This window comes from Pyrgilauda ruficollis, unplaced genomic scaffold, assembly GCF_017590135.1.
Source record: "Pyrgilauda ruficollis isolate IOZ18807 unplaced genomic scaffold, ASM1759013v1 scaffold35, whole genome shotgun sequence".
NCBI lineage: Eukaryota > Metazoa > Chordata > Aves > Passeriformes > Passeridae > Pyrgilauda > Pyrgilauda ruficollis.
This window is the reverse complement of record NW_024524934.1, coordinates 3,314,745-3,337,494: the sequence shown is the minus strand read 5'-3', so window position 1 is coordinate 3,337,494 and position 22,750 is coordinate 3,314,745. Positions and strand designations below refer to the sequence as shown.

Below are 22,750 nucleotides of genomic sequence, written 5' to 3'. Positions count from 1 at the left end.
CCCTCCCTCTCGGCCCCTCACGGCTGCCCCGCCCCCTTCCGCGAGGCCCCGCCCCCTTCCGCGAGGCCCCGCCCTGAAGGCGCGGCTTGGCGCGCTCGTGCCTGGCCCACCGTGCGATCGGGGACGTGCAGCCGCGATTGCGCATGCGCCCTCTGTGACCCCCGCTGGTCCTCCCTCCCCCTCGAACGGCGGAACGCGAAGCCTCTCTTGGCTTCTCATTGGCTAGCCGGCCCTTGCGGGCCAATGGCAGTGGCGCTTCCTGCGGCGGCGCCCTGGCGCTGTCCGCCAATGGGGCGAGCGGTTGTAGCCGCCCTCCTTCCCTGTCCCGCGTGTCCCGCCGGGCAAGATGGCGGCAGCGGTGCGGGGCGCGGAGGAGCTGGAGCTGCTGGAGCGGCTGCTGGGGCTGCCGGGCGGGAACAAGTACGGCGTCCAGGGGGAGCGGAAGGTGAAGGGAGCGAGGAGGGGCCTGGAGCGGGTGGCCGTGGCGACGCGCGTGGGAGGGTGGGCGGGCGTCTTGTGGTCTCCTTTCCCCAATGGCTGCTTCCCTCCGAGCTTCCCTGTCAATTCCCCTCAGACACCGATGTGACGGTGGCTACGAATCCCAGATACCAGCCCAGCCGACGTCTCCTTGAGCGGGGTCTCACCTGCGCTCCCTCCAGCCCTTCCCTCGCCATATGTTGTGGATGTTGTAGGGCCTCGCTGCCTGCGAGCTTGTAGGTTCTGGAAACTCCTTTCTGCTTCTGGGAAGGATCATCGTGTGTCATGGAAGGGATTTCGACTTGATTTATACTTGTTCTTTCAGCGCTTTCCTTTGCCTATGCCTGTGCGAGTTATGTCTGTGCTATCTTGATTAAATTACATCGGAAGAAAAAGGTGCTGTTTTAATAATAGGAAGATGTCTGTATTGAGGACGTGTTGCTCTTAAATATTTTATTCTTTTAAAGTACTCCTGCCTGACACGGGGTTGTAGTGGCCTGGGAGCCGGTCCATTTTCTGTGCCTGCAGTGAGAGGGCCAGAGGAAATGGCCTAAACTGAGACAGGGGAGATGCAGATTAGATATTAGAAAATGTTTTTCCCTCTTGTGGTGCTCAGGCATTGGAATAGGTTGCCCAGGGAGGTGGTGGAGTGTCCATTCCTGGAGATGTTTAAGAGCTGTCTGGGTTGGCACGGAGAGGTGATTCAGTGATTTAGGGTTGCAGTGGCAGTGCTGGGTGCATGCTGGACTGGATGCTCTTGAAGGTCCTCTCCAACTCTGATGATTCTGTGGTTCTAGATGTCTTGATGTTTTACAGTTTGTATGGAAACACTAGTTTCCATGGTTCAAGAGGCATCTGAGACATGAAAAATGCAATTTAGAGCTGGGACCGTCACAAATTTATGAGCTCTTTGTTTGATCCTTCCTCCTGGAGAAGGTTGGTGAAGAAATGAAGCTCTGCAGTTGTCTTATGTTTTGGGGTTTTTAATTTGACTGTTTATGACTAGAGTCCTGAGTATCTATGTGCGTTCTTAATTTGCAAAAACTGCCTTAATTATCTTCCAGTCCAGCTGGTATTTCAGTGCTATTACCATAAAGCATAATGCTGAAAAATTCAAGTAACTAAATCTGTGTGTAGTTTTTCTGGCTGAATGCTCAGTGGAAAAAAAACTTTAATAGTAGTGGAAGACTCTTGATACAAGTACAAAAATAATATTATGCTTTCAACTTGCAGCTTAGAGTAAATAAATCTGGACATAAACAGGCTGCTCTGTTCAGCCAAATATTTTAAAAGAAAGAGTGTTGCATTTTAATCAGTTTCTTTCGTTTTATGTCATAAGTGACTGAGTGGGCTTCAGCCTGTTGCAGTGAGTTCCAGTTCACTCACCTCATTTCTGGAGGTGATGGTCCAGTTTCCTTTCCCACGGTTGAACACGTGCTGCTGTGTCTCACAAAGACGTCATGGCTAAAGCTGGAGATGTGCTGTGCTGTCCTGCTGGTACCAGTGAACTCCTGACTGCTGTTCAGGGCGTTTTGGAATGGTGCAGTATGTAGGAATAAGCTTTTCAGGAGGTGTGGTTACTGCAGCCTGCTTGCTCAGAGAGAAGTTGGACTCCGCAGTCTTAAGTCAGAGTCCTGAATTTGCAAATGAGTTAGAAGTCAGTTAATAAGATTTCTGCCAGTGGTAGAACAAGCAATGCTGTTTCTGCCTAATATTGGCAGCATTCACTTAATTGGAGCTAAAGGTGTCCTGGTTTGTTCATGTTCTTCTGTAAGAATTGAAGATAAAACACCCCAAAGAGCAAAAAGTGAACAACACAGACTTGGTTTTGATGGCACCGCCTTTACCATGATTGCTTCTAAGTTCTGAGAGAGCATAAAAAACCAATATATTGCCATTCATATAGACACTGCTTTCTTCAGTTATTTGTTTAATTTTCTATTTCTCTTTCCATTTCCAGGTTCCTGTTCTCCAAACCAACAATGGCCCTGGGCTGACAGGGTTGATGACCATCGCTGCCCACCTGGTCAGGCAGGCCAGGAAGGAGCAGCTGCTGGGAAGCACTGCCGAGGAGAAGGCTGTGGTGCAGCAGTGGCTGGAATACAGGGTGACCCGGGTAAATGCAGGCTCCAGTAAGGAGGATACTAGAACAATTCTGAAGGTAAGGAGTGCTTAATTACCTTGCCATGGAATTTTGGAGTGACTAGACTTGAATAAGATTACAGTGCTAATGTGTGTATGAGCATCCAATTAATAAAATTTAACAAATGCTAAGGGCTTGACAGTATCACTAAGTACTGTTCAGCTGCCTGTGTGAGGTGCCAGTTTCTTACTATCTTCATAAACCCTTGGTGTTGTATTCCCGACTAACACTTCTCTGATTGTTTTAAGACCTATTCTTAATGATGTGGCAGTTATGGGATACAAGCCATACTTGATGCTGTGGTAATTGGTATTGATGCTAAAAGGAGGCACAGGGCAGAATTGTGTGTGAAAACTGAAATCATAAAGGATCCTCTACAAAACTGTCCTTAACATTGAGATACTTTATGTGGAGTCCTTGGTCTGCTGTTATTAAACTTTTCTTGTAGGCTGAAGCTTAGTTCCTCTTAAACAGGTGGAAGCACAAAAGAGAACCTTGTTGTTTGAGCAGCCAGGATGCCAAGGAGCAAATAGCAAAACTTACTCTATTTTCCTTACTCCTTGCAACTGGTAATAGTATAAGTGTTTTTGCAGTCTTGTGGGAACAACTTGAAGAGAAAATTTGCTTTACACTGTTAAACACTGTTTACAAAGTATGTATAAAAGAGCGGTGAAATTCAATCAATTTTTAAAGTGTTGATTTTTTCTAGTTTAAAAAGTATGTTTTAGATGGAGAGTTACATTGGTCAATGCTGCCAGTGAGTCTGAGTTTAGAAATTTGTTAGCTGCAGGGTTGACTCTCCTTGAAGCTGGCAGAGTCCTAGTAAGTCTGGCTCTGGTAAGGTGTGCAGAAACCAAAGATAAACTGAAGCAGTATTAACACTGTTATTAAAATAAATGAAAATGCATCTTAAAGTGATATAAAACAACTCTTTGTTACTCTTCGAGCTGATAGCCCTCTTGATCTTGAGGCCTATCCTGCCTGCATTACCTACCAGCTTGGTGATAGTCCTGACAAACCATTTCTCTCACTTGAACCCCAAATAATCTGAGTTATCTTGGTTTCATTGTATCTGGGGAATATCTTCCATTGGTAAATAATGAGTTTGTTTATAAAATTCATCTGCTCAGGATGGTTTTAGTGATGATACCTGCAGTGTCAGCACATGCAAGAGTATTTGCAGAATTGCATTGGAGCATTAAAACCAGATGCAGAGATATGGCAGTTTCTGCTGGAGCTGGGATCTCTTTTCATCTTTGGCCTTAGTGACACTGGGTGTGTGGAAGAGACAGTATGCTGAAATACAAATATGTAGATGTATCAAGTATTTCCAAGCAAAGCAAAATTCCCTCACTGAGAAGCAATCAGTGTTACTTTAGTGTGAATCTCTGCCGTTAAGTGCATGTAAATGTTTTTCTGTGGATTTTTTTTCTTTAAGCAATTGTTGAATAACCAGAATTTATTTTAACACAAGGCTGCTGTGGAATTGTTTCAGCACTAATAATTTCATAGTGTAGCAATTAAGAGCTTTTTTTTGTAATTTGTTCTCTTGCCACCGTGATTAATCAGAAAAGGGGCAGCCTACCATTAAAGTATACTGTGCCAAAAGGGAGTACGGATGAAAAAAAAAGAACTAAAATAGGGAGGGAAGTCTGAGGCTGTAGTTTTACAACGTGTCTGGAATACACAATGGCAGTCTTGGGACGGTTGCAGCCTAGAGCCACAATCTATAATAGCTGCGCCAAAAACAGTTCAGTAACTTCTGCTATAAACTTTAGGCTGCCTCTATTTAACCCTTAACTGATATGGTTCTACAAAATGTCAGTAAATAAGTGGTTTCATGTTTGTTAATTTGAACAGGAAGGATTTTCTGTTTGCTTTACAAAAATAGGTTGTTAAATTGTTCTTACTAATGTGTTGCCTAAAGCTGTTACTTGGCAGGGAAATAATGGTGAAACAGACCATCTCAACCAGGGTTTTTATATTCATCCAGAGGAAGTGTCACAATGTTCAGAATGGACCAATAACGGGCTTGTTGAGTTTTGTCTAATTTTGATTTGTGCTTCTGTACTTGACAAAATAACTGGGAGCAGTACTTTTGCTCTACATTTGTTCCTCAGCAGATCCATAGGAATGATGAATGTCAATAGCAGTGATAGCATAATATACAGTGTATTATGTTAACTTTCTTTTCCACAGGGTGAAGGAATATAATCTTCTGTTTCTTTGATATTTAGTTAGTGGTAAATTAAGCTGCATAGGAAAAAAAAATCTGAACATTTCTGACTTGTCATGCAGGATAATCAGTGTTTTTTTCTGTTCCTCTGTGCCATCAAAGGTCTACTTAGGTAATAGTGGATTTTGTTTAGGAGATTTTAATGTCTCTGTTTTATCAATTTTAGGCATTTTAAACCTGAGGATTCTTCCCCTCTCGCACCCCATCTTCAGAAACCTCTGACAAATAACTGGTACCTTGTTAAATTCACTTAAAAGCACCCACAAAAATGTAGAAACCTCTGGTCTCTGAAGGATAATAACTAAGAGTCTATGTGTACTACTTCCAGTGTCTCATACAGAACAATGTTCCATGATTTCAATTAGCTTTATCCCAGTCTTCTGTGCTTTCTGGCTGTAATAATGAAATCCAAATAGAAATCTGAATAAGAGAGCTGTAATTTCTATTTAATGTGCTTGCTTGAAAAATTACTGTTTCTGCAGGTGCAAAAGCAGGTTAATCCATGCTCTGTTCATGCCATTAATCCACAGCTCTGTACACTGTTTTTTTGCACATTTACGGGTTTAAAGATTGAATTTTTATTATTGCTGCAATATTTGTTGATTATTTTTCTTCTTTTACAAGAAACTCAGTAATATAATATTCTTCCAGACCAGGTTTAGCTCATAGTCTGCCAGTTAGAGAGAAGAGTCTTGCATGAGAATTAAAAATATGTCTATGTATCCAAAGTGTAGTTCTGCTTTTCTTGGATGTGGCTGCAGAAACCCTTTCTTGGGTTCTGATTTGTCAGGGGCTTTCCTGAAACATTTGGGAGTGCTCAGCTTTTTGTCTTTGCATGGTGAGAGACATAAAAGTATTTAGGGCATAAATGACCTCGAGAATCTTGCTGACTGAAAGGACAGGATGTCTGTGTAACGCAAGCACGTACACCAGCAGGGTGTTGTGGGCAAAATATCCAGAACAAAATCAGAGTGCGATTAGGTCCATTGGAAGCTCCTAAGTTGTCACAAGAAGGAGCTGTTCCTTATCGGAGCCACTGTCACAACTGGCAAGGACTGGCAGGGATTCCGCGGTTTGAGCGGATTAAATGGATTAGGGGCCATTGGATTGCATATTTAACAGGCAGTAAGCAACGCTGGGGGTGCTCAGAAGTGTGCTCTGAATGGGATGTGTTGAGCTGTTGCTAGATAGAGGCTGCAAATTGGATTTTTTTTCCCATAGAACAAGCAAATGGAAATACATCAGTTAGTCCATAAATAATGCAACAACTCTTTTCTGTTGCTTTTCTCCCCCTCATACCCAAAAATGGTGTTTGAATTGCTGCAGTTGTTCAGTGCATATTAATGCATTGTAATGCAGCTATGCCTTAAGTATCTGTCTGAAGTTTGAAAGTTTCCCGGGGGAATGGCAACAGTAAGTTTATGTAGTTACAAGCAGCTTCCAGGACTATCTTATTCTTTTAATCCTGGGTTTGTCTATATGGAATTCATTTAATGGTGGCGTTCAGTACATGAAAGACAAATTATTCAGATGACAGCCAGCAGACCTGAATTTCCTGTATGTGATAGAAATTCTATAGAGTTTTGTGTTCATATTTTCATTAATCTCTCCAGGACTGGAACACTATTTCACTTTATTACTGTGGTCACTTGAGCAAACTTCACTTTCAGGAATTTCAGCACATTTGGCTATTAGCCAGTAATATAATCATCCATGGGAAGCATAACCCATGAGGCAAGATTAACTGAATGTGCCTAATGCACATGAAAAAAATATGATGTTTCTGAATTAGTGTGACTTGCAGAATGAAGTCAAAATATCTGTCTGTATTTTAGGGGAGGGAAGTACATGTTCAAAAACAGAATTGTAAACTAATGCTAATTTATACAAGACTAAACTATTTTTGTAAAATCTAATTTGCTCAGTTAACTGGCTTCATAAAACTTGATGAACCCGGAATAAATAATTGTTCATGCTGTAATGGCTTACCTTGCCTTTAAAGTTTTACGATTTTTTTATTGATGACTATTTTGAGTGTACGTATGCAATGTAAAACTCAGAATTAGCATGCTGTAATTTCTTCGATGCAGAAATCCAAAATTTTCAGCAGGGATATAACTGTGGTGATGGTACCTTCAGAGATAATGAGCTTTTTGCTTTACAAAATCCTGATTCCATAGCCTAAGCTAAGAAGAATGGAGGAGAGAGAGAAGACATAATTTCAGCTGTGTTCGTTTTCATTATAATGCATGTGGAATTTCTTGTTAATTGAAATGAAAAATGCTGGTCAGAGAATTTGTTTCAAAACAGACAAGTTTGCCGGGTTTTTTTCTAATAAAGCAGATATTTAGGTTTGAGGGTTTTTTTCCTGCAAGTTTTTTCTTTTTAACATTGGATTTTCCTTTGTGTTGCATTGTAGGAAATTCCACAGAGCTGTAGTTACATGTTTGAGGTAATTTGAGCACCCACTAACATGAACAAAGCAGTAAACCAGTCTAAAGAAAATAAGCTACATAGCCAGGGGCAGTTGACCTTACAGAATTTTAACTATGCAGGGGTTAATATGTTTCCCTGATTTGCTCTAATAAAAGAAATCAAAGCAGACATGGGGATGTTCAAATATTACAGAAGTACAGGAGTCCTGTCATGAAGAGGTTATCAAAGAATAGTAAGGTGGCTTAATGGCATCAAACTTGTCAAAGCAAATGCAAGGTTAGATGTCTTAAAGTCTCAACATTCTAGTTTTGTGTTTTGGTCTCGGTTTATTTTCTATATATGCATTATAGGAAATCCCTATGTCAGTAAAGTTATGTAACCACAAAAAGTGCAACATGCTAAAGGCCAAATATTTTTTTATTGTTCACCAAGTATTAACCCCCTTCTCCTTGGCCAAGACTTGTTTTTTCAATAAAATGTCTGAAAATGGAATGTGCTGTAATTGAAACTGAAAAATTAAAATTTTTGAAAACGTTAGTTACGTTTAAGTTGCTTACCTCTGTTTCTAGGGCAGGAGAACTTAAGCAGATGTTCTGTGCTTCTTTTTTTCCCTTTGGATAAGAGGAGTTTCCAAATCCAAGGGAAAGCTGGGAAACTGTTTTTGTAGGTGTCTGAAAATAATATTGTAAAACTAAAGCTGGCTTATGCTGGGGTCCAGGTTAAAGTTGGTAATTTTATTGTTATATTTCTTTAGAGAAAAGTGGGAGGCAGAAAGGTGTATAAATGGGATGACAAATAGCTAAGATTTGGAGAAAAGGAAGGACAGGTAAAGAGGTAGAGCTGATGTGTGATGCCTTTGTCCTCTGATAACTGATAAAACTGATAAACTTGGGCAACAGTGAGCCTGTCAGCTTCTTGTTTTCTGGCAAAGAATGGCTGCATACAAAAAGCAATGGAGAGGAGTCTTTCCGTTAATAGGCATTTGAAATAATTATTTACTGAACCTGAATGGAAGCCTTCTACTACTTCACCCTCATAGCCTCTGATCCGGAACAGTTGAGAGATGGTTTTAAAATGCTGGAAATTCTCTCTTCTTAGAGACTTGGAAGGCAGCTGAACTGACAATGTCACAAAGAATTGCTAGCAGTAATTTCAGCATTAATAAAAGCAGGTGTCAAGTGATAGCAGCTGATGGGTATCAAGATACCAGCATCAAGCTTGAAACATCTTGTCTCCCACCCCACTATTCCTATGTGCTTCCCTGGCTCTTAGACATTCGGTGTTCCAGAACCTTGCTGACCAGCTGCATGGAGTCCTGGAGGACAGGCATAGCTGGAAGAACAGTATGTGGTCCTTTTATTATAGGACTGCATTTTCTATTAATCAAATGTTAAACATTTGAAATTGCACTCATAATAAATACACAGGTCTCTAATTTTTTAATTGCAGTAATTTGAAGCCAAGAAAAGACAGACTTGAAAATATTTCTGTGGAGTCAGCTTAAAATAATTTACATTTACAAAAAATTCACTACATATAAAGCACTTTGTTTCGGACCAGCATTTAAATTTTACCTAGTTCTCGCTGTCAAAGAATGATATTTATTATCTTGTCACTTTCTAGAATTTTTTCTTTTATTGATTGATTTGTTTCCTGAGTTGGGATAACTTAAAACTGGTGTTTATTTTATATGCATGGTCTCCAGAGGAAATTTCTATTCTTTTTAACAACTGCATTATATATCTTTTATATATCTTTTTAACAACTGCATTATATATTACAAAGTCAATAGTACAGCAGTGTAATGACTTCTTCCTTTTCAGGATCTTAACATGCACCTTGAAGATAAAGTCTACCTTGCAGGAAACATTTTTACCTTAGCAGACATTTTGATGTACTATGGATTGCATCAAATCATGGTAAGCATTACTTACATAATTTTTATATGTACAGCTATCATAATTATTACTTACCTAAAGGGCATTTTATTGTTGTAGAAGTTAACTTACTGAATGGAACAGAACAGAGGAAAATAAAATGCCCTTTTTAAGTTTTAAAGTTTTAAGCCTTTTAAAGTTTTTTTTTTTTTAAATGCCTTTTTAAGTTTTTTATTCTTGAATCTTTAGCTATGGATCTATCAAAAGACCTGTAGTGTCAGAATGCTTTAGTTTCCTCTGCAGAATATAGCAAGGATGATACCTATCCCTGTGTTTCTACAATTGAGGACTCTCCTTTTCAAGTCTGAAACATCACTGAACTACAGTCACAGAAATACATGGGAAAATAGATAAATGAGGCTGAAAGGATGTGTCAGAACTGAAAGTATTAACTTGGTTAGTATTAGAGAAATACAAATGCATGTAAATTAAGCTCCTTAATGCATATAAAAAAGTTTGAGACACAAAAAATTGTCATTTGGGTTTCCAGGCTTAAGTGATAAGACTTGATAAGGTGCATAATATGAAAATAACATGGGGAGCTGGTGCTTAGGAGGAAAAGAAAAAGAAAAACCACTCCAACAATAAATTTGTTCTGAGTGGGGAAGATGTTGAGATTATTTGTAGTCCACTCAGGCTGCTATGAAGTACTTAAAAATTGGTGCACCTTCAGTTCTGAACCCCAAGTGCTAATTTAAAGATAAAGCAGTAGAAGCTGTTTGTATTTTGGTGGCTGGAATGTGTTTGTAAATGAGCCATTGTCATTCTGTGGAGTGGGAAGAAACCAAAGGACTCACTTAAAAAGGTCTGCTTAATTCTTGGAAAAAGATGAAATCCATCAGTTTTGCATTTGAAAATTGAGGGGGGGAGTGAGGATAATTAGAAGCAGATGCCTCTGACAAATGCATGTGTGTCTGAGAATTGAATTCAATCAACTGGGTGAATGGTTACTTTTATACAATTAAAAGCAGAGCTCTGGGAGAAGTGTAGAAGAATATATTTCAAAATGGAAGCAGAGGGGAGGGGCAATCAAGTAGTGAAATTTTACCAGAAATGAAAGAAAACTTATGTATCTGTATCTTGACTGTCCAGGAGTGAAAGTTCAAATAAGTGTCAAGCAGAGGAGAGGGAAGCTTCATTTCAAAAGGTTTTTGAAAACGTGCTAGAGTAAGTCGCATAGAATTAATTCTGTTAAATCGTATTTACCTTGTAAAATATCTTAAGCAGTAGGATAAATGTGTTGATTACAGTGTCAGAATGGGTTACCTTTCACATATGATATGCAGACATAAAAAAGACTATAAGTATTTTCTAAAAATATGATTGTATATTCTGTAAGAGCATACAAGTTCAAATGAGACTTAAAAAAAAAAAAAACTTGGCAGGGGAAAATCCAAGCGCATTTTAAATTTAGAGTTTGCTCTAGAGTAGACCACCTAATCAAGATGAAAAGATACAAGTTATTGCTTTGGGAAATAGAACAGATGGTAAAAACAAATGACTTGGTGCTCCTGTGTGCCTGCAACCATCCAGACACTACTTGGGACAAGTTTATAGTACAGCATCTGTTTCTGAAATGTTTGATTTCATCGAAGGTAATTTTCTGAATCAGAAAGGTATAGAGGGCAAGCAACGGTGTGACTGTTCTAAATAAATAGGAAAATCTAGGAGCTACTAACTAGGAATTAAATGTATTTTGAAGGTTTCAGAATTTATAAACATATAGAGGCAGGATCTTGAACTGTAGAATCTTGTGTTGGTTTTTTTTCTAATGTCTTTTAGTTGTTTTTATTTTTCTTGTAATCAGAAGAGAGTATGTCCAGAGCTGCTGCTCTGCCCTAATCTTTATGGGGGAGGCAGGGAAAGCTGCTGTATCTCCTCATTTGCTGTGGTTCAGAGAAGGAGTTTGGCATATCCACCACTGTTTTAGCTGAGCCTTGTGCAAAATATGAATACATGTTTCCTATGATGCTTTAAGAAAGGAGGTAGAAATGGGAGACATGGGGCATAGGGCAAACCCACAGATCTTGCTGTCCATCAAGTTATCTAGAAATTTCATCTGGAAACATCACTGGTAGTACCTCAAAGGTTAATCTCTGCTTTTGATAGGCTAAAAAATACATGCTAGCATCGACATTAGTGATAGGTTACTGTAGATACTACTGGCATACCATGGTCATCCTGAACAAGCTAAGTAGTAAAACTTTAAAGCCCTTCTGATGTACATTTAGTTGGAAAAGTTTTTATACTCCTATAGCTCAGTTCTTCACCTGTGGTGTCTTGGGGTCTCTGAGTATAGATCATGCATCGTTGTATTCATTTCACCCTCCCATCTTCATTTTGCCCTTCCCATTATCCAGGAGGGTTTCTGGAGTCTGGTTCTTCACTGTCCGGGCTCATCCATTTGACCTGACTTTGTTTACTGAACAGCAGCAACTCTTAATTCTGCAGTTGTTGCCTGCCTTTGATTCTCCCTGTCCCTTCTAGTTATCCTAATAAACACAATAGTGCCATGTGTTTAAAAATCCATATTGTGGGAAAAGACTTATTATTTCAATCAGTGAGAATCAGATTCACAGGTAGTGTTTCAGTGTTCTTGCACACAGAATCTGTTTTGGGTCTTTTAATTAGAAATACACACTCATAGTAATAAGGCAGGAACTAAATAGTACATGCTGTTCTGCATCATAATATAGGTCACAAACACCCAAAAAATATAATGCTTGCTACTGTCTTTTCAGTCAATGTGATCTACATTGTCATATATAATTGATGTCTCTGTGTATGTAACACTAATATTGTTGTCTTGTAGACACTTCAATTCCAGAAATACATATGTGGATAAATGTGGACAATAAAATTCTACTAGGTTAAAGCATAGATTGCAGCAAAAACTTGAATTTAGAAGCACTGCTTGAGGTTAGCTTAGGCAATCAGTAAGCATTAAATTCCCCCTGTGGTAATGAACTTGTTTTCTAATCTGGGGGATTTTAAAAATTATTTTTTAAAAAGTTTCCAGATGTCTTCATTCTTAAATGTTTTTGACCAGCACAAGTCCAGTTTTATTTCAAGAGAAATAATCAGTATGATGATTGATCTGCTTTTATACTTCAAAAATGTTGCCAGAACCAAGGAAATTGTCTCAAATCTATGTCTGAGTTGAAAATTTCTTTTAAAAGGTCTGAAAAATTACTTATGGGTGAAGTTTATATCTGCAAATGGAAGATGCCTCAGTCAAAATTTTGGTGTCAAACCAAATACAATCAAGTACAGAACAAACTAAGCAGTTGTCCTTGAGTCAGAACCACTAATATTGAACTGTAATGAGACTGAGGGAGAAGAATTTCAAGGAGTTATTTATAACTATAATAAACTACAATAGTAGTTTATTTTGGAGTTATTTTTTCCATAAGGAACATTTCCTGTCATAAACAGACTGCCATGACTTTTTGTTAAGATTCGCTGATAATTTTAGTACTGAGGTAACAAGCTTTTCTTCTAAGCAATGATGCTAAAAATGGTTCTTCAACTGAATTGCAAAAGGAGCAGTTGTAACTTAAAAAAAAAAAAATATATAATTTTAAGCTTATTCCTTTAACAGCAGAAAATTAAACAAAGCTGTGTGAAAGTACATGTATGTCATTAAATATACCATCCAGCTGTTGGGGTTTTTTTCTGTTTGTCCCCTATCTAAAGGCTAAGTTTAAAAAGTCAGATAGTATCTTATCCTTTTCTTGATGCTGAAGAGGTTCATATGTAGGCAGGTATTTTTAGATTTTCTGTGACCTGCAGGTTGTGGGAATGGGGCTTTATGCCTGCATCCCCAATGCTGCAGAAAGAAAATATAATTAAAGCTTGTGTATTTTTAGCCCTTTCAGAAACTCTTAAGAGTTGCATTGTATGATAACCACCTTGGTTCCCCTCAGTGAGCTTTGTGGTGGAAGAAAAAGACTTTTTTTTTCATGACAAGAAAGAAAAAAAAGTCTGTCAAATTAAGTGTCTGCTTCTTTGCTATTAAAATAATTGCTTTAATAGCAAATAATTATTTTAACAGCAGAACAGCAGCCTTTTTTAACTTGGGGGAATTATCTAATTTAATGAGGAAGAACAGAAAATACCCATCTAACAAAATGTTGTAAAAAATGCCATGGAAGTGATCTCTAAACAATTAACCTAAGAGTTATGTTCTGAGTAAAAAGTAGAGCATGCCACAAAGTGCTTTTTAATATATTTCACTGATAGAGTACATTATGTAAATAAGTAAAAATATCTCGCTTGTTGTGCCTAGAGTACAAAAAGGGGTCTTATTATTAGCATAGCTATCTGTTTTGCCCTTCAGATGTTTTTTCACTACACTAACAGAATGGAAGAGGACTAGTTTTCCAGACTTTTATTTTTTATTTACTTTGGAGAAACGTGATGATCAAGAATTATCAGTAAAAGATGATGGGAAGGAAATACTGTATCTGCTGCAAAATATAAAATTTAGCTTAGCCTTTCCATAACCAGGTGGTCATCCAGTAAAGGCTTTGAAAAAGATTACTGTAAACTGAAGGAACTTAACGTTTTGGTATTTTAGTATTTGCTCATACCTAAATACCTTCCTTCACTTCCAGTGGTTTTAGATTGCCTTAGAGCACACACATTGTTCTTTCCATGCACTGTGTTACTTTGTAAATGGTCCCCCAGCTTCATATCAAGCATCAGCGTCCAGCTACCATTAATTATAATACACTGCAGGTGATCAAAAGCATCTTTCCCCTAAATGGTACTGGTTTTTTTTGGTCCTGAATATACTGCACTTGCAGAAACTCAGGCAGTTTGTGAAACAGTGTTATATTACCATAGCTTCGACTTTTCATTTGTAATGTCTTTAAAAATTCTAGACTTTTCCCCCTTTGTTAGTGCTGTTCCGGTTGGTGCTATTCACTTGGTTAATTGCCAGTAACTCTCTTATATTTCTAGATCTGCAAAAATATGTAATTGATTTTTATGGTGTTTCTGTGCATTTCTATCAGATTATGCAACTGTAGGAACAATGGTTTACGTTTCCATGCCAGCAGCAAGAAGAGCAGATTTTCTCATACTTCCTGAACTGAAGTTCATAACAGTACAAAATTGCAGAAGGAAGTAATCTGTAGTGCTGTGCTTAAATTCTGGCAGGTACATTCCTTAGGAAGAGCAACTCCTTACGCTTAGGAGCAGCTGCTAGATCCCTGCCTTTTGGTTACTGTCACAGTTGCTATGCTCCTAACTTCCCATTAATTGAGCTTTAATGCTGTGTTCCATTGGTTTAGAATTCCCTTCTGCAACTCCTTGAAATTCTTCGCCCTCAGTATTTTTTCACTGGTTCATCTTCTAGTATATATCCTTACATTCTTTTTGCTGCTACATGTTTAAAGCTTCCCAGTTCTAAGCCAAGTGCTGGGCTGTGTGAGAGAACAGCAAGGAGAAGCAGCAAATCTGATAGGAAACTCCTGAAATCAAAAGGGCGGTGTGTCACAAGGTGAAATATAAGACAAGATGAGGGTTTAAAGAGTAGCTTTTTACTCATACACCTGAATATCTGTGATTGAGTATGTTTAGCTCTTTCTGTGATCCAAAGTTTGTTGAAACAGATTTGTTTTCAGCTGTCTTGTGCCCAAAACCAAATTCTGGGGGGACCTGCAGCATCCATAAAATCTAGTGTTTGTAGAACAAAGCGTAAGGAATATGCCATCTGTTTAGCTTTTGTGGAGATTAACCTTGATTAGCTTTAGAAAGGTAAACATGAAAAATATGGGGCATGTCTAGATCATTATTTATCTGGTAGAACTGTCCTCTGCAGATGTGCCCTTTTTCATTGATTGCAGGCATTGCCAAGATTTAAGTTAAGCTTGATGGTTAATTGGTTAACTGAAAATGAAGTGAGGTGAATCCTGCACTGATTGGTTTCAGTATTGCTGAGATGGGATAGGGTAGTTGATGTGAGGATCACATTTTGTTCCTCATGCAGGTTTTATAGTCTGTTTTGAGGACTAACCCGCTTGTAATTCAGTTGTAGTATGTTAATGTGAGAAAAGAGATTATAGTCTAAACTGATAAGCCAACTTGATTACAGAGATATAAGAAGACATAAAATGTCTAATCAAGAATATTAATACAGGTGATACAAGGTAGGAATAGTTTTACAGCTGGCTTGAAAGACTCCGAAGTAATAACAGACTTTGTAGTAAAAGCTTTGAGGGTGCTGCTGACTTAAATTTGAAAGACTTTTAAAGGTAGAATTTGGATCTGTAACTGCAGATAACTTTACCTAAGCCAGTCTTCTGATTAAGGATAGGCTTGAAACTCTGCATTAATCTTAGCCACGTATCTTGTGAAAAGGAGCTGTTGCAATAGCGTGATAGAGACTTCTTCCTGATTTATCTTGAAGGTGTTCTGTGTGATAGTACTTCAAATATTTTTATGAAGTATGGGCAGGTTTCCAGTTTGTTTTACTGTTCTAATTTGAATCATGCCATTACTACCTTAACAATGAAAGCTAGTAGATCTGAGCAGTTAAGTTATGCTGATTTTTAGTAACTATTCCATTTTGAGCAAGTGTCATACAAAACAACTTCCTATACAGTCCAAAATTGCCTGGTAAAAGCTTACTCCTGTACTTAAAATACACCTTGAAACATTATGTAGTCGCTTTGCCTGTGAGACAAGATGGTCTGCTAAATGAACATGAAAGGGTTGTGCATGTTGTGGAACTCTTCCCTGCACCACCCTGTACTGTATCCTGACCCCAGGAATAGAGAGATGCATTAAATTCATGCCAGCTTTTCCCCCTCTCTACCATGCAACTGTATATTCCACCTCCAAGTCTGTTCCTATGAGTAAATTAAATTTCCATACATATTACGGGTTTGAGTTTTACTGTGTGAAATTAGGCTAGAACACTGCTGGACTGTAACAAGTTATTTAAATAATTTGTAAAACGATCCACTTTTATTTCATCTTAACACCTTATGACTCTAATGATGCAATGACTGGTGTAACTGGTGCCTTGTATTTATTCTCCATGCAGGTGGACCTCACAGTGCAAGAAAAGGAGAAATACCTTAATGTGTCTCGTTGGTTCAACCACATTCAGCATTACCCAGGTGTCCGACAGCATCTGTCCAATGTCGTCTTTATCAAGAACAGATTGTACACTAATGCTCATTAAGGCAAATATTAATGTCGTGTTGGAATGAGGTGTGGAAGTTCAGAAGTTGTACTGTCCAAAGCCACTAACCTGCAAATACTGTTTTGTAACCTTCTGTATGTGAACCGAAACTGTCAATGCCTCAAATAATACAACTGCATTGAATTGCTGTTGTTCATTCAAGAATTTGAACTAAAGAATTGCTATTGTGTATCTGATTAAATGCAAAAATGGTAGAAAGATGGAAAAATTGAGTTTTAATTCACTATTTTTTTAAAAATTTAAGGTTCTTTTAATTAAACATTCAAGTGAAATTACATGATCTTTACCATCAATTATTCACTCCTTTTGCTATTTATTGAATGTTTATGTACATCAACCAGCTTTCCTTTCGTTTTCCATGGATGTTTACACTAGTTTTGTACAAGTTAAGAGCTATATTGTGTGCCAAGGATGTGAAAAAGGGAACATGCAAATGTTACAAAGTATTTATGTGACCGAATAAATTATTTTAAAACTGTAGTCTTAATTTGGCTGTGAAACTTTCTAGTTTTTCTTCAGTAAAGATGATGTTAAAAGGTTAGTTCACTTCCTGCTTCATTTTGTGGTCTACTGATTTGGCTGTGGAAACATTTCCTTTCAAACTGGGTAGCAAAGTTAGTGTCCTTAGAGATTTTGCATGTGCCTCGCTTCACTTTTTACGCAAGTGCAGATGTGCTTTTCTCGCCCTGAAACAAAACCAACCAAAACCCTCAACTTAAGATAATTTCAAGTTCATTACCAATGTTTAAAATGGGCTTTGAAAACACTGTTGTTGAATCACACATTTGGATGGGTCGTTTTACTGTAGAATGTGGTCCTCTGATTTTTATTTGTAACAAGTATAAAAGTGCTAACTTGAATTGGTTAATTACCTTCTGCACAATTCAGATGACATTTATTTTAAGACACAAAAGAAATACAAAAGCACTTTAATATTTTAATTGATAAATGAACTATGTTGGTTTCTTCAGCAGTGCTTAGCAGACAACTTCACTTGTACATTCTTTTGTTTTATGTGCTTCTTAGAAGTCTCTCACCCAGTAAATATTCAAAAAGCTGTCTTGGATAGATGTTTGAGCATTTTGAATGTTAAAAAACCTTAAAAAAAAAAAAAAGTAGATTATGAGATGAGGTAATTAAAATATATCCTGACACATAAACGGACAGAAGAAACTTGGAAGGATAAGCATAGCCTGGACAATTCCAGGCTCTAATAGGTGTTTTCTATAAATATACTTAATTTTATTCTTAATTATTTTACTGGAAGTTTACAGGCACACCAAGTTACTTTAAGGGCAAAAGTTTCAGAAATTTCTTACCATTTCCTGGGGACCTAATTCTCCACTTCTAGCTACTCTTGTTCCTTGCTATTTAGAACCTCACCTTATGTACTTGCAAAGACCTCTCTAAAATCTTGACATGTATTCAAGAGTTGTGGGCTTTAGTACAAATGTACGTTAGAAACTTCTTTCTCAAAACTTTTCATATTCAACTGCCTGAGAGCTTTAGGTGTTTACTGTTATTTGTACCCTTAATATCCAATTTATTCAAACATTTGTTACCTAATAGCATGTATTCAAATGAATTTGTTTTTTCCCTCATGTGTGGGAGCAAGTGATGGTAATACTTATAAAAATACCTGCATTTCTGCTAAATTCTGCTAAAATGAACCATTTTCTGTTTCAGAAGGGGAGCATGGGTGTGAATCATCAGTGCATTTAGTCAGGGTTTAGGGAAGTTTCACATCCATCTTATGGATTTATTGTTTTTGTTGATGCTTTTGCAAGTGAGAATGATTTAGGTTCTTTAAAGTGAATGTGCAAGCCTTCATCCATGAAAATAGCTTACATTACAGCTGAGAACGCTGAAACTGAGCCAGAGCTAAATGTTGCTGGGAACAATACTGTCATCTTTTCAGTTAGGTTGTTGTAGAGGTGATGCTACAAAATGTCATATTTTTTTAAATCCCAAACAGCTGCTGTTTGCAAGTACTGGGATTTCTCAGGCTGGCACATGCTACTGCTGCAGTATCCCCTAGCCTCTTGTGCCAGTTTTATTTTCTCTGGTGTAGAACAAAAGTGTTACTTGCTGCTGAAATGTTTAAAAAAAGTTCACCTAGTAGAAAGATGAAATGTTTAGAAGTGGATTAGTAATACTTAACTCTCTATTATCTAAAAGGCATTTGGTCATTATTGTATAGTAGCTTGAGCATAATTAAATTTTCTTTCCCCTGCTTGGAGAAACTTTAGGGGATAGAGGGTTAAAAGCAAAGAAGGATGAATTGAGACTTTGCCTTTAGAGAGATGACTGGGAAAACCAGATGGTATTGATTTGTCTTACCTCTCCCCCTTTCTATCTAATGCCTTTTGATCAAGGACAAATAAATCTGTAAGAATACTTCTGAAAAAATCACACAGTTCTGTCTGAGTTGGTCTGAGACTGTATGAGGTACATATTTTACAACAATGCTTCATAATTTTAAAAGATGGGAATTGTAGTGGGAGCTCTCAAATTAACATTGATGGTCTGGGTAAAGGGTTTGCATGGTTAAATGTTCAGCTGCTTTTAAAGCTACTTCCTCTTTCTGTAATATTTTATTGTACTTTCACTGAACATTAGTGAAAGAGACTTTGCTCCCTTGCAAGTCCTTTCTCCGTTCTTAAAACTCCAGTTGCTGAAGGGCACTGTGATGTTTTACTTTCGTTGCTTTGCATTTTGATGATGATGACCACAGTGATGTGTGGAATTTATTTTCACAGCATTTCATGAACAGCACCACTTTCATTTGTTAATATATCTCATCATTGCAGTATTATTATTTTGCATAATTGTTCTAATTTATTCAAGGGGCCTGACATGTTATGGTCTTATAAGTATGTGCCCCTGGGACTTGAGTGTGTTGCCATATGGTGAGATAGTGCTGCATGACAACCTTTCAGCAACAGAAGAATTCAACAGTGAAATAAATATGATAATTGTAAGTGTTCAGTGAAATCCTACACTTAGCACTTTGTCTTTTTCCCCTTGATGCCAGGATGACTGCTTTAGACCAAACAGGTTGAAACTGGTGTTCAAGTATTACATAAGATATGTTAAAAATGTGCTGATAATTTTTAGTTGTCTTTGTGTATGTAACTTCATTTTTAAGTGAGGGCTCAGTTTGACTTCTGAAGTCTCTAGGGGTGTTTCTTGCTCTAAGACTTGTAACTGGGAAAAAGTGATTTTATAGAAGAATCCAGGTTTAATACAGGATTGGGAAAGAGTGAGCCGGAATGAGAAATTTGGAAAGATTACACTAAACAAACAAAAAATAGTTCCAGTTTAGACATGGGGACTAAGAAGACCATTCAAATGGAACCGAAGTGAAGGCTTTTCGACAGCAAAACTAAAGAAATTATTTATGATAGTTTAAATGTGTAACATAGTTTCTGTCGTGTTTCTGGTCATGAGTGATTTACCTTCCAGGCTGGTGTCAGTGTTTCACACAGAAAATGAATTAGAAGGTATCACTTCTGGTTCACGCTTGAAAGAGTCCAGTCCAGCCACTTTTGTTACCTTTCTTCACCTCACCCACAGTAAGTACTTGCTTGTTTGCACCCATTGAATTTCCCAAGATTCTTTTTGTAGAAAGTGTAACTTTAACCAGTGAAATCTCCTAGCAAACGCCTTAGCTGTTTGCCTGCAAGAGGTGGTATTTTCACATATTTTTAATCTTTTTTATCTTGTATTCCTTCTCTATGGTCTATCCAGCCCTCTTCAAAACATTTGTAAACTAAAGTAGACCTTCTCTCAGGAATTTCATGCTACTGGCTGAATCTTTGGAAGCACATAGGCCTCAAAATGGGGAGCTGATTTTTAAGGTGAGGTGCACCTTGGACTTCCCAATAGGTGTTACTGCTTTGGAGTATCTTGATAAAATAATTCTATAACTTCACTTTGTTTCACTCTCACACAAATACACATTAATTTCAATTATAGCCAATGGAAGATTAATCTGGACCCTTCAGTGTGGGTGTGGATCCTGGGTTACTCGCAGGGAGCTGAGACTCTTTAAGTAAGATTTAATGTAGATGTACTTTGCAATTCAAATAAGACATTCATTTATATTCATTATTTTATATTAAAATGTGTCTTAGAAGTGGTTTTCTCTGTGAAATACACCCAGGTAACATTACAGATGAAAGAGCAGTAGAACTTGGCTATCTCTTATTTTCTGCTTGGTTAAAAAAAACAATAGATGATCAAAAGACGGATGTTGATTTGGAAGAGGACAAAGTACTTAAAAAGCGATTAGCTGAGAGAAACAAAAATAAAGGAATAGCTAGAACTATAAAATCGTTAAGAAATCCAGTGTAAACTCTTCTATTCAGAAGTCTGGTTCATATTCTTTCTGATCTGCTAGCATCTTATTTGCATCTCTGCAGGTGATTTATGGTTTGTCTGCTACGTGAATGTTGAAGCTGGGAATAGATTTTTCAAGTAGATTTGCTTGGTGTGGCCACGAATTGATTTTACAATTGTATGTATGTACAGAACCTTGTGATTTTTTTTTCTTTTTTTTTTTTTTCTTTTTTTTTTTTTTTTTGGCTAGAAAGAGGGATCAGTAGGCCTATTTGATTTTTTTCCTCTTTTGGTTTTTAATCTTATCACCACTTTTAATCTTTGGTGTGCTTCACAGTCTTTAACTTCAAAGTGTAATTGCAATGATGCAGCTGCTTAATGGATTGCTACATTTAATATTTTCCCCCTAAGAGCAGTGTTTCTTCTTTGCATCTATAATAGGATGATGCTGCTGCTGTCCTTGATGGAAATGCCAGGTTTCATATTCACCATACACCTGAGCACATGCTTACTGACTTGGTAATCTTAATATTTTTTTCTATTTATTTATAAAAATTTACTTCAATTACACACATTTTCTTTGTGCTGGAATTGTATTGCAAAGAAATTAAAGGGGAAATGCTATCATGCACCTTTTGCTTTGCTGAGATTTCAGATTCAGACTGGGCTTTTGTAACCCACTGCTGCATGTCTTGAATGTGAGATGTATCATACCTCAGAGCCCAGCTCCAGGGCAACATAAAGATATCACAGATTTGGAAAGGGGGATCGATTTTGTAGCAAGCATTACTTGTTGCTGCTCTGTTCCTGCAGGCGTGGCCTTTATTTTCCATGCTGGTAGTGACTACAGCTGGCGTGGCTGCCACAGAACAGCACACATCCCATCTCTCACTCTGCAGGCAGGCAGGAGGTGATTAATTTTTCATTGTTGCTGCATCTGAAGGATTCCCCTTTCCCCTCCCACCCTACCTTGGCCCCTTTAGGAAGATTTTCATCCATTAAACTTTCCCTTCTCCGTTGGAAGAACTAGATCTCTTTCAGCATTTTCAGGCTGGTGATCTAATTTGACAGCTCGTAGGTGATGTCTATTCCTCTTCAAAGAGGCAGGTAGCCCCGGGCTAGCCAGCTGCATTGTGGATTCTGCAGATTTGGCTTGCTGTTCCTGCTGGGTGTCATCTGTCTTCTCAGTCTTGCGCTGGATAATTTTTGTCCTCCCCAGCATCATCTGCCTGAGCAATTTCTGCCTGGCAGGCCTGTCTGTCCAGGTTGAGCATCAAACACAGTGGCCGCCCGGCTAATGTGACAAGGCACTCCTCCAAAGAGCGCAGCCCGGGGCCTGCTTCGGCCAGCATCGGCATCGCAGCCCGCAAACTTCCAGCCATCACGATCGTGGTCCTGCTCTCCCATCACGGGTGCAGCCCATGGACTTATTCTGCTGGCACAAAGTATGTCGCCCGCCTCGCCCTCTTAAGGGCCGTCACTCCGATTCCTCCCATCTGGGCAGATGTCTGCCTCAACAGGTTTGGGTTTTCCTGCCTGTTGCCGGCATTTGACTCGGACACCGCCACTTGGATGAAATAATCCTTTCATGGATTATCATCGCCAGACAGCCTGTGGGGGAAATGACAGGACTCGGCACGTTCATCTGAAGATTCTGCAATTCAGAGTGCTGCTAATGCTAATGGGAAGTGGCAGGGTGATCCCTAAAAGAGAAAGCGGGTTCCATTGCACGGCAAAAATGACAGAGGTTGTTTAGCCTATCTTCCAAAAAAATACATGATGACTACATATGTTGATTTTCATGCTGCAAGCCATAGCTATTTCCATATTTTTGTGACTTGATGACTACTTTCTACAAACTGACAGGTTAGGGGCTCCACAAGTATTGTCTTTTTATAGCCATCACCTCTTTAAGTCCTCCTTAATTTCTTTAAAATATGTTTTGAAAATAAGCTTGACTGGGC

General features: G+C 38.3%; 1 protein-coding gene across 2 annotated transcripts; it reads left to right on the top strand.

The window, feature by feature from the left end:
* The first annotated feature begins 243 nt into the window (after positions 1-243).
* EEF1E1 (eukaryotic translation elongation factor 1 epsilon 1) lies at positions 244-16,925 on the top strand. 2 transcript variants are annotated; one of them, XM_041475495.1, is made up of 4 exons: positions 244-420; positions 2,438-2,638; positions 9,116-9,211; positions 16,284-16,925. In XM_041475495.1, the coding sequence occupies exons 1-4, from the start codon at positions 244-246 to the stop codon at positions 16,422-16,424; spliced, it is 615 nt and encodes a 204-aa protein (XP_041331429.1). In that variant the 3' UTR covers positions 16,425-16,925. The 2 variants fall into 2 exon arrangements, with proteins under 2 accessions (XP_041331429.1, XP_041331430.1); XM_041475496.1 differs by having other exon boundaries at positions 290-445.
* Positions 16,926-22,750: the final 5,825 nt, after the last annotated feature.